The sequence below is a fragment of the Gekko japonicus genome, unplaced genomic scaffold (assembly GCF_001447785.1).
Source record: "Gekko japonicus isolate JY-2015 unplaced genomic scaffold, Gekko_japonicus_V1.1 scaffold3438, whole genome shotgun sequence".
NCBI classification, from domain to species: Eukaryota; Metazoa; Chordata; class Lepidosauria; order Squamata; family Gekkonidae; genus Gekko; species Gekko japonicus.
This window is the reverse complement of record NW_015173786.1, coordinates 141,772-152,578: the sequence shown is the minus strand read 5'-3', so window position 1 is coordinate 152,578 and position 10,807 is coordinate 141,772. Positions and strand designations below refer to the sequence as shown.

At 47.7% G+C, this 10,807-nt stretch overlaps 1 protein-coding gene across 1 annotated transcript in view; it reads right to left on the bottom strand.

Moving 5' to 3' along the window:
- Positions 1-3,808: 3,808 nt before the first annotated feature.
- The window catches only part of LOC107120783 (nesprin-2-like), a gene marked incomplete at its 3' end in the record, with an annotated part of 122,056 nt that continues 115,057 nt past the window's right edge, over positions 3,809-10,807 (bottom strand). Inside the window, exons 40-41 of the mRNA XM_015423551.1 lie at positions 7,282-7,530; positions 3,809-3,991 (exon numbers count right to left, since the gene is read on the bottom strand). Of these exons, the coding sequence (XP_015279037.1) occupies positions 3,809-3,991; positions 7,282-7,530 (432 nt within the window). The remainder of the gene's footprint in view (positions 3,992-7,281; positions 7,531-10,807) is intronic.

Below are 10,807 nucleotides of genomic sequence, written 5' to 3'. Positions count from 1 at the left end.
CCACTTCCGCTTCTCACTCGTCTTGATGGCATTTTACACACACCCCCACAGCTGCCAGGAAAGGAATGGGACACACTTTCACGTAGTTTTAAGGGGGAAATGGCAAGTTATGCACTCACAAGATCTTCACAAGTGACATGGGGTCTTTTCATACAGATGTTTCCCAAGGTTCGGGTGCTGAACCACAGCGTTTTCCCCCTCAGAGTGTCTCCTCACAACGTTGTTTCCCATTTTCTGTTATTTCCATGGTTTCTTCATAATTTCTCCACGTTTTCTTAAACCGCCTTTGATTTTGAGAAAGCACGGAGGAACGATAAAGGGAACCATGGAAAGGCAACAAATAGAAAACAACGCTGTGAAGAAACTCGGGAGGAAAAAAGCCACTGCGGTGTACCAACCAGCTTGCAGGGAACTCTCTCTAATGAAGACTCCTGGTACGTTTGTTAACTTGTTGTAAGCCGCCCTGAGCCTGCCCATGCGGGGAGGTTGGAATATACATCGAAAATATAAATAAATAAATAAAATATATACATAAATTCGTTGTGTACTTACCCAGGTACACAACTCAGCCTGAGAAGACTTCGTAGGGTGGAAAAAAAAATTAAAATAATGGGTTTAACCAAGAATACCCGAACTTGAGAAACACCAGGAGTTGTTTGTTTGTTTTTTGCACAACCCTCCCGGCCACCTCTCCCCTGCAGAACCCTGGCCTCTGCATTTGTGCTGCTTCCCAAACACGTGGTTAGGAAGCTTTGCTCGCATGCCTTAAAAGAGTTACATAAGAACATAAGAGAAGCCAATGTTGGATCAGGCCAAAGGCCCATCCAGCCCAACACTCTGTATCACACAGTGGCCAGAAATACCAGTGCCATCAGGAGGTCCAGCAGTGGGGCCAGGACACTAGAAGCCCTCCCACTGTTGACCCTCCCCCAGGCACCAAGAAGTCACAGCATCACTTGCCCCAGAGTTCCCAATCTGCCTTTGCTACCAAAACCCTATTTTAGCAGACTCATCTGAATCCAGATGGAAGCCCCTTATCATTTTGGGTGTGACCGAGTTCTGCGTAGATAAGGAGAACAGGCCTACTGATTAATCCTTGTTGGTGTTACTCTTTGGGAAAGGGATGGGGGTCAACGAGCGATAGCTGTGCTGTGCCCTGCAGTGCTCTCCACAGACAGCATTTCCCGAGCTCTCATTTATGCAACGCTGATAAAGCGATCGTCCCAAAAGCTGTCTCAACAGAGCTCTTCTTACAGGGGCCACTGTAAGCTCTTGGAGGATTGGCTACATCAGGCGTGTGTCGCCTAGTATGCAAAGGAGTTCCTGCTACAAAAAGAGTTACCATTCTCACTGTGGGGGCAGAGTTACCATGGCCCTGCAACCTCCACGTAGCAGTGAAAGAACTCTGCAGAGCACTAAACAGACAGTTACGGGCAGGTAATTATAGGGTGCCAAGAACTGGTCTGACGGCCACCAGCTGACATTTGGATTCATTTGTGCTCATCTGTGACTTTCGTACACGATTGAAATTTTGTCTCTTAACACTAACCTTCATCCTCTTCCCCACCTTCTGCATCCCCCCCTGCTGCCCCTCTCCCCCCACCTACCTTGTTTTTGTCTCCCATCACCTTTTTCTGTTCCCCTTCCCCATGTTCAGCTTCTCCGTGTCACCCTTTTTTTGCTCTTCCCCATCTGTCTTACTTCCCCTCCCTCCTATCTTTTACTTTTTTGTACCTTGTCTCTCCCACCCTCACCCCAAGCTGATACTAAAGGCAAAGCTGGCCACCAAGCTCTCCTAATGTGAGATCTCAGTAGCATACTTTTCTTAAAGGAGCAGACACGGCTTCTAGGATTTGGGGGCTATTTTAACCCCCAACGGTTTTAACCGTACCAATCTTTTTTTGCATACCTGGGCCTTCTCCCAGGCTTCTGGAAACATCCCCCCCCCGGTCTGCCCCCTGTCCCAGCGTGCAGATTTTTTGATCCACAATTTAGGACCCAGTTCAGAATCAGATACATAGATACTGGGCAGGGATTCTAAACTCCCTTTCCCTATGCAGTAGGCATTTATGCTCATGAGAGGGCTGCAACTTTCAGTTTTCCCCATCACTCATTTGAAGTCCCCTACTTTGACCCCCCGTGATGTTTCTTGGGATCCACTGATCCATAGGAGCACAGAGATAACTGAAAGGAAGAGGGAAAGTTACTGTTTATACGGTGCTATTTGACTCCTGCTGTATAGGATCCAAGCTACTGAAAACATTCTGAAGAGGAGATCCCCAGCTCCTTTACAGAACTATAACCCCCAGGTGTCTTCATAGGGAAGCCATGACAGTCAAAAAGACTCAAAACTGGTTTAGACTTGTAGCATATACAAACAGCAAAACACACCAGGGAGGTTCAGGAAATTCTCTTTCATGCCAAATTTCTCTACAACCTCTGATCACTCCCCAGGAAAATAATCTGAAACAGACTGGACTCTACTTTCTTTTCCCTTTTCCCTCATTTCACTGTCTACAAAACAATTAACATGTGCTCGCTCTCACATTTCTTTATAAATCTCTCAACGCAGTGCCAGAATATACAGAACCTGCTAAGAACATAAGAGAAACCGTGTTGGATCAGACCAATGGCCCATCCAGTCCAACACTCTGTGTCATACAGTGGCCAAAACCCAGGTGCCATCAGGAGGTCCACCAGCTGGGTCAGAACTACAGTAGCCCATATTTATTCTACAGCCTGGAGAAGTGAGTCTCAAATCAGGCGCCAGAATTTCACACCTCCCATCATCCTCAAGCAGGGCTGCCAACCTCCAGGTGGGGCCTAGAGATCTCCTGGTATTACAGTTGATCTCCAGACGACACAGATCAGCTTCCCTGGAGAAAACGGTTGCCTTGGAAGGTGGACTCTATGGCCCTGTACCTTGCTGAGGTCCCTCCCCTCCCCAAACCCCTCTCCCTGAATCTCCAGAAATTTCTCAAGCCAGAGCTGGCACCCCAACCCTCAACACACACACACACCCCTACCTTCAGAGAACAGTGTATGACAACAGAAACACCATACTAAACAGTAAAGTAGAATATGCACTTTAAGCACTGGAAAAAGGGAATTCTAAAGAGAGAAGGCCAGAAGAACAGAAATGGCAAAAGAATGAAGCCAGGAGCACTGCCCCAAAACACACTTCTTAAGTAGAAATCGCTATGCCAATAAAGGTCAATTGATTGATTGATTGAAATAGAAACCAACACAGCCGTGATTCTCACAAGCTCCTGGCTTACCCGTCCTTCCGCAATTTCACACCTCCCATCATCCTCAAGCAGGGCTGCCAACCTCCAGGTGGGGCCTAGAGATCTCCTGGTATTACAGTTGATCTCCAGACGACACAGATCAGCTTCCCTGGAGAAAACGGTTGCCTTGGAAGGTGGACTCTATGGCCCTGCACCTTGCTGAGGTCCCTCCGCTCCCCAAACCCCTCCCCCTGAATCTCCAGAAATTTCTCAAGCCAGAGCTGGCACCCCAACCCTCAACACACACACACACACACCCCTAACTTCAGGGAACAGTGTATGACAACAGAAAAACCATACTAAACAGCAAAGTAGAATATGCACTTTAAGCACTGGAAAAGGGAATTCTAAAGAGAGAAGAAGGCCAGAAGAACAGAAATGGCGAAAGAATGAAGCCAGGAACACTGCCCCAAAACACACTTCTAAAGTAGAAATCGCTATGCCAATAAAGGTCAATTGATTGATTGATTGATTGAAATAAAAACCAACACAGCCGTGATTCTCACAAGCTCCTGACTTACCCGTCCTTCCGCATACTTGTCCTGGAGCATGCCATGGACTTTTTCCAAGTTGCACTTCACATCTTTAAGTTTCAGGGAAAGGCTCTCCGCTTCTTGCTGGAGGCTCCGGCTTTCATCGGCCTGCCTGTCTTTGCAGTCCTCCAAGAGAGACCCCACCTTCTGCTCAATCTCTAACAGCATTGCCTGGAAAGCCAAGAGGTTAATTATTCATTTTTTACAACTCCCCCGAGGCTTCTTTACGGAACTTATTCTGGCTGATAGATTCAGGTGGGTCACTGTCAGTGCTCCCGCTAAGCTGTGGAGTCTTGTGAGCAAAAATTCTACCTTGTGAGCTGCTGGCATGAAAGTTGTGAGCGAGCCATTTGGCTGCTGCATAAATTAGTTTGCTCTGGAGCCATTCTCCCTGAGCGAAGACAAAAATGTGTGAGCTGGAGGGTAAAAAACCGTGAGCTAGCTCACACTAACTCAGCTTAGAGGGAACAGTGGCGCCGTGCTGGTCTGAAGCAGCAGAGCACAGGTGGAGTCCAGTGAAACCTTTAAGACCAACAAAGTTTAATTCTGGGCGTAAGCTTTCATATGCATGCACGCTTCTTCAGACCCAGTGAATCAAAACTTCCTCTAGCATTACATATAGGTGGGGAGGGGGGTTTAGTTGCCAAGAAAGGCTAGTTAGTGTCAAGATGCGACTAACTAGACCTTCCTGGCAACTAAACCCTTTCTCTACCTATATGGAATGTTTGAGGCAGTTTTGATTCACTGTGGTCCCGGTCACACGAGCGGGATACTGCGCCGCTGAAGGGAGGCAAATTAGAGCCGGAGCAAAAAGAACCGCGGTAGCGTGATCCGACGCACCCCCGTGGCTCCGTGCTCCGACAGGCGATCAGATGTAACGCAGCAAAATGGACGTTGCGCATTTGTGCGCATGCGTGGGACAGGGAACGGCGCTGGCTGCGACGGGCTACCAGCGCTTCCCCGATCATAATTTCATGCCAAGTAAAAATGTCCATAGTCATATTTTATGTTCCTAAAGTAACAGAATGACTTTCAATCTAGAAAAGACAAAAGAAATGCTAATGTAGCATTTTTTTCCGAGCTTCAAAATTTCCGGAAATTTTACATCTCTAGCCCTCAAGCCGTCCGTTTCGCGGGTCAAATCCTCCCGTGTGACCGGGGCCTGTGTTTGAAGAAGTGTGCATGCATATGAAAGCTTATACCCGCCTCATCTCTTGCCTTGAAAACCCCATGCGGTGAAACGGAAACTGAAATCTGGCTTGGAACCCTGGTCTGTCAGGATGAACCCAAGCCGTCGTTTTTGCTTTGGAAGAAATAACAAACTAGGGTCTGTGACAGTCGAGAATCAGAGTGTGTAAAAAAGTAGGGAGAGGGTAAAGAATGTGAGGATACTGATTTGTTTACCTAACGTTCAAATAGGGTTGGCCAGGTCTGACTCAGGAAATACCTGGGGGCTTTGGGGGTGATGCCAGGAGACTTTGGGGGCGGAGCTGGTACCTGCCATTAAATCCTAACTTTTTCCCAGCGACTGAGCTAGATCATAGAATCTAGCTTTAAAGCAAGTGCTCTGAAAGAATCAATTTGTGTGTGGAAACAGTCTTTTCAAAGAGGACAGATGTCTGTCTGTCAGGCCCAATCCCCATATCCAGGCACTTACATGGTACTGAACAGCAAGCGCAGAGTTCCCAACAGTGGCAGCCAGTGGGGGAGATGCGGCAAAGTAATATGTGGCCACCATGGTGCATCGTTGGAGGCACTGAGGTTAGCAGCACGAAAGCGTGTGACTCTTGGACTGGTCAGTTGCACCTGCCCGCAGGCCACGGACTTTATCAACCTATGCCTAATCAGCCACTGTTGGCCTCTCAGTAGCCGCATGCCTGCAACGTCACTTGAACCTCCATCCATTGCTCTCGGTGCCCACCAGTAAGGGCATAAGAATTAGGCTACTAGCAAACTCCTTACAGACTTTTTACATGAAACCGAAAAAGATGTATTGGTGACTGATGGTTTTGAAGAATAACAGAGGGGAAAAGATTATAGATAAAGGAGAGATCTACTATAGATAAAGGAGAGGTCTAAAGTAGGTAGATTACTCTAAAGTTGCCAGTCGTAGACAAAGTCGAAAAATATTCTCTTATTTTCCTTCTACTTTTTGTGTTTTTCTCACTTCTTTTTTTTCTTTTTCATACCAGTTTTTGTGTTTTGTGTTTTTTCCCCTTTTTATGTGTTTTAAAAATCTTAATAAAATTGACGTAAAAAAAAGAACTACTATAAACCTAATAGCCTGGCCTAGCCCCAATCTTGTCAGAGCTCAGAAGCTAAGTGGGTCGTCCCTGATCAGTACTTGGATGGGAAACCACCAAGGAAAACTGGGGTTGCTATACGGAGGAAGGCAATGGGAAACCACCTCTGCTCATCTCTTGCCTTGAAAACCATGTGGTCTTGGGGTTGTCATGAACTGGCCTAAAATCCCCCTCCTCCTCGGTCACCTCTCTGTGTTTGACAGCTCACACGGCTTCAGCTAATGTGAGAGCCAGCTTGATGTAGTGCTTAGAGTGTTGGACTAAGATCTGGGAGAATCCAGGGGCAAATCCCCTCTCTGCCATGGAAACTTGCTGGGTAATTAATTATCATATGGCATTGTGTGTAGAATAGCCGGGAGATCCTAAGATTGTCTGGCAGCCGGGAGTTCTAACTCTTTTTGCATTAGGCACCACTAGGTGGCGAGCTAGACTTGTTTTTTTTAAGGCAACTGATGTTTCAGAGGCGGTTTGCCATTGCCTGCCGTTACATCACAGCCCTGGTATTCCTTGGAGGTCGCCCTTCCAAATACTAGCCAAGGCCGACCCTGCTTAGCTTCCGAAATCTGACAGGATCGGGCTAGCCCGGGCTATCCAGGTCAGGGCCCTTGCAGGGTGACTTTGGGCCACACACTCTCCACCTCACTTACCTCAGAGGTTAAAACAGCAGAGAGAAGAATTATGTAACCCACTCTGGGTCCCCGCAAGGTAGAAAATGAAGCCAATAAACACAGGTGCAGGTGAAAAGCAGCTGCTGGGGACAGGAAGCCCAGCCCCCTCCCTCCCTCCCTCCACTCCCCACCCCTCCACACCTCCCAGCTGGGCTCCTTCCTGTTTACCTAGTTTGGGCAGGGGGTGGGGCTAAAGGTGAAAAGCAGCAGGCAGATCAAACACTGTCTCAGACCTGCCATGTCTCTCCCGCAGATACCCCTGGTTTGGAAGTCCGTGTTTGCTGCATGGGCTGAGCCGATAACCAGAGAAACCAATCCCTGGACGTGCCCCTTCCACTAAGTTCAGGCAGAAGTGCTGTTTACTGACTCCATACAGCAGTGAGAGACCAGAAGGACTCAGCAGCGGCTATGTCAGCATGCCTAAGAGAGAGGGCAAGGTGGCGCAGCTTTCGACGGGCGGCAGTAAATTTTTTGGGCCAGTGCGTCTTACCTGGCAAGCAGCGAGATGCCGCTCCACCGCCTGCTGCATCGGTCGGGCCGGGCCTTCTGATCTCAGGGTTTCTTTCACTTTGCCGAGCCACCCTTCCAGCTCAGCAACTTTTGCCTGGCACACGTGGAGGAGCTGAGCGGGCTCGGGGGCAGCAGGCTTATCGCGGGTGTCCGCCTCTCCCGCGGAGTCTCCCAGTGTTGTCACTGAACATTCTGCACTGCTTGTGACTGGGCTGGAGGCGGATTCACCCTGGAGCAATAAAAGAGAGTCAAACACGGGAGGGGAATAATCGAGGAACTCAAAGGGGTTAAAAAAAATAATCTTTGGGGGGGGGAAGCAGCACCAGCCGGCACTCAAGGAAAGGGAGGGGGGGAGAGAGAAAGAAAGAAAAAGTAACTGCCTGTCATGTGATCTGCTGCAACAGGTATCTAAGCAGCCGATTTGCATTTACACAGGTAGATCAGAGCTCACGGGAAGTCTGAGTCATGGTTCATTAACTGGCTATTCCAGCGGGACACACGGAGAAGTGTTTTTCTGTGGCGTGTAAGTTAAGACTCCAGGCTATGCAATTCGAGGGAGGATGGAACGCCACTGAGTAATGCTTACTCATGACGTCTGGGCTGTCCGATGAATCAGAGCTTAGGTGACTGGTGGGGGGAGGGGGCCAAGAAAAATCTTAAACTAAAAAAGGGGGGGAACCTTAAGCTCTGTGATGGGGCCTGGGCAATGCACCCTCTAAGCTGTGGAGTCTTGTGAGCAAAAATTCTACTTTGTGAGCTACTGGCATTAAAGTTGTGAGTGATTTGGCTACTGCATAAATTAGTTGGCTCTGGAGCCATCCGTCCTGAGCTAAGACAAAAATGTGTGAGCTGGAGACTAAAAAACTGTGAGCTAGCTCACACTAACTCAGCGTACAGGGAACACTGGACCTGGGATCAATGCCCCCTTCTAAGCTGTGGAGTCTTTGTGAGCAAAAATTCTACTTTGTGCGCTACTGGCATTAAAGTTGTGAGCGAGCTATTTGGCTACTGCATAAATTAGTTTGCTCCGGAGCCGTCCTTCCTGAGCTGAGACAAAAATGTGTGAGCTGGAGACTAAAAAACTGTGAGCAAGCTCACACTAACTCAGCTTAGAGGGAACCATGCATGGGATAGATAATTTAAAAACGAGGCTGTTAATGACAGGACATTTGGAGGTCATTAATTCACAGGGTCGTCAGAAGTGACTTGATGGCACCTAACATACACACGTGCATTGTTGGTTTGCATTTATCGTTAAGACACAACAGATATGTTGGTCTTTGCATTGTTGGGGGGTGAAAGTTCAAAGATAAGGATCGTGTGAGAGGTCCAAAGATGATGCAGTCTGCATAGATGGACACAAAAGCACAGAAATCAAAACCCTGGAAGGGACTTCCAGGGTCATCTAGTCCAACTCCCAGTGACCCCTATTCCATGCCCAGAAGATGACAAAAAAACCTCCAGGACCCCTGGCCAAATTGGCCTGGAGAAAAATTGCTTCCTGACCCCAAAATGCATGGACAAACCTACACAAAATGCAAATGTAGACTAGAAATATAAGGAGAAAAGCAGCTTGGGAAGACAATATGGGGGGTGCTTCCAACAGTAGCTAGGGAAGATACCACCATATGTCCCAGGCAATGCTCCCTCTAAGCTGTGGAGTCTTGTGAGCAAAAATTCCACTTTGTGAGCCACTGGCATTAAAGTTGTGAGTGAGTGATTGGGCTCCTGCATAAATTAGTTTGCTCTGGAGCCATCCTTCCTGAGCTAAGACAAAAATGTGTGAGCCGGAGGGTAAAAAACTGTGAGCTGGCTCACACTAACTCAGCTTAGAGGGAACACTGGTCCCAGGTATACTGTATGTAAACACGGGAGTTCTATCATTCCTAATAAACTGTTGAAGGACCCTTTCTCTATGAGTAAACCTTTTTCAAAGGAGTATATGCCAGCAGATATCACTGTATCTTGTGGTTGCAAATTTTGTAAGTTACTTTTAGATTCTGTGAAGTTTGGGTCTTTAAAAAACCCTGTCTTGAATCAATTGCCAATCTATTTATTACATTTTCATCTCACCCACTGTCTAAGGGACTCCAGATAAAAAATGACTGCCTCTGCCATGTTATCCTACATAAGAACATAAGAGAAGCCAATGTTGGATCAGGTGAATGGCCCATCCAGTCCAACGCTCTGTCACACAGCGGCCAAAAATACCAGGTGCCATCAGGAGGTCCAGCAGTGGGGCCAGGACACTAGAAGCCCTCCCTCTGTTGCCCCACCCCCAAGCACCAAGAATACAGAGCATCACTTGCCCCAGACCGAGAGTTCCTATCTATTCCTTGTGGCTAATTGCCACTGATGGACCTCTGCTCCGTATGCTTATCTAATTCCCTCTTGAAGCTGTCCATGCTTGTAGCTGCTGCCGCCTCCTGTGGCAACTGCCCTGTGAGATAGGGTAGGCTGAGAGAGAATCAGCAGGCAGTGGTCACCCAGCGGACTTTAAAGCAGCATGGAGATTTGAATATGGGCCTCCCTGGCCACAGTCTAACAGGCTAGCCACTAAGCCACACTTGGTATAACTCCAAATTCTGGAAGATGTCAGGGAGAAAATTTTTTATCTCTGCCTACTATCTCCAAAGGGTCAGTCTTCTTTGTGGATAAAGTCTTTGGGCTCCTAAGAGCCTTTGTTTATTTTATTAACTAATTTTTTTTCCAAAGTGCACAGGGTAGTTCTTTTGTTGGAATTAGAGATTAGAAACTGCTGGTGTCGCAATACATACCAGCGGGCTGTTCAGATAAAGGACAAGGCTATGCTGTATACACAGCCAAACTGCAGCGGCTGATAAGGCAATGCTTCTCAAGCATTAAGTACAATAATTCCTAAGATCACATGTCAGGTTGCTAAATTTTGTGCATTAATTATGGGAATTGCACCTTAAAAGCTCTTAAATTCGATTTTTTTTATTATTGCATTTTATGTCTGATTAAACTGTATGCTGGTCTAAAGACTGTAATAGACAAACAAACAAAACATTAAGTATACATTTTCTGGATCCTCCTGGGTATCATCTTTTTTTGGGGGGGGATATTTGTGTGTGGGGGCACATGTTCTTGCATGCCTGGAAGCCATGATGACTTCTGGTGCCCTTAAGGTTGCCAGCCTCCAGGTGGGACCTGGGGATCTCCAGTTTTTACAACTAATCTCCAGCTGACAGAGATCAGCTCCCTTGGAGAAAATGACCGCTTTGAAGGGTGGCGTCTATGGGCACTGTACCATGCTGAGGCCCCTCCCCTCCCCAAACCCCGCCCTCTCCCAGATCCACCCCCAAAGTCTCCAAGTATTTTCCAACCCAGACCTCGCAACCCTAGGTGACCCCTACTGGGGTCTGGATGTTTCAGAGAGGTGTCTTAGTATTGCCTGCGTCTGCATCCCAGCCATGGTATTCCTTGGAGGTCTCCCTTCCGAGTACTTGCCAGGGTCGGCCCTGCTTCCCTTCCGAGATTGGATG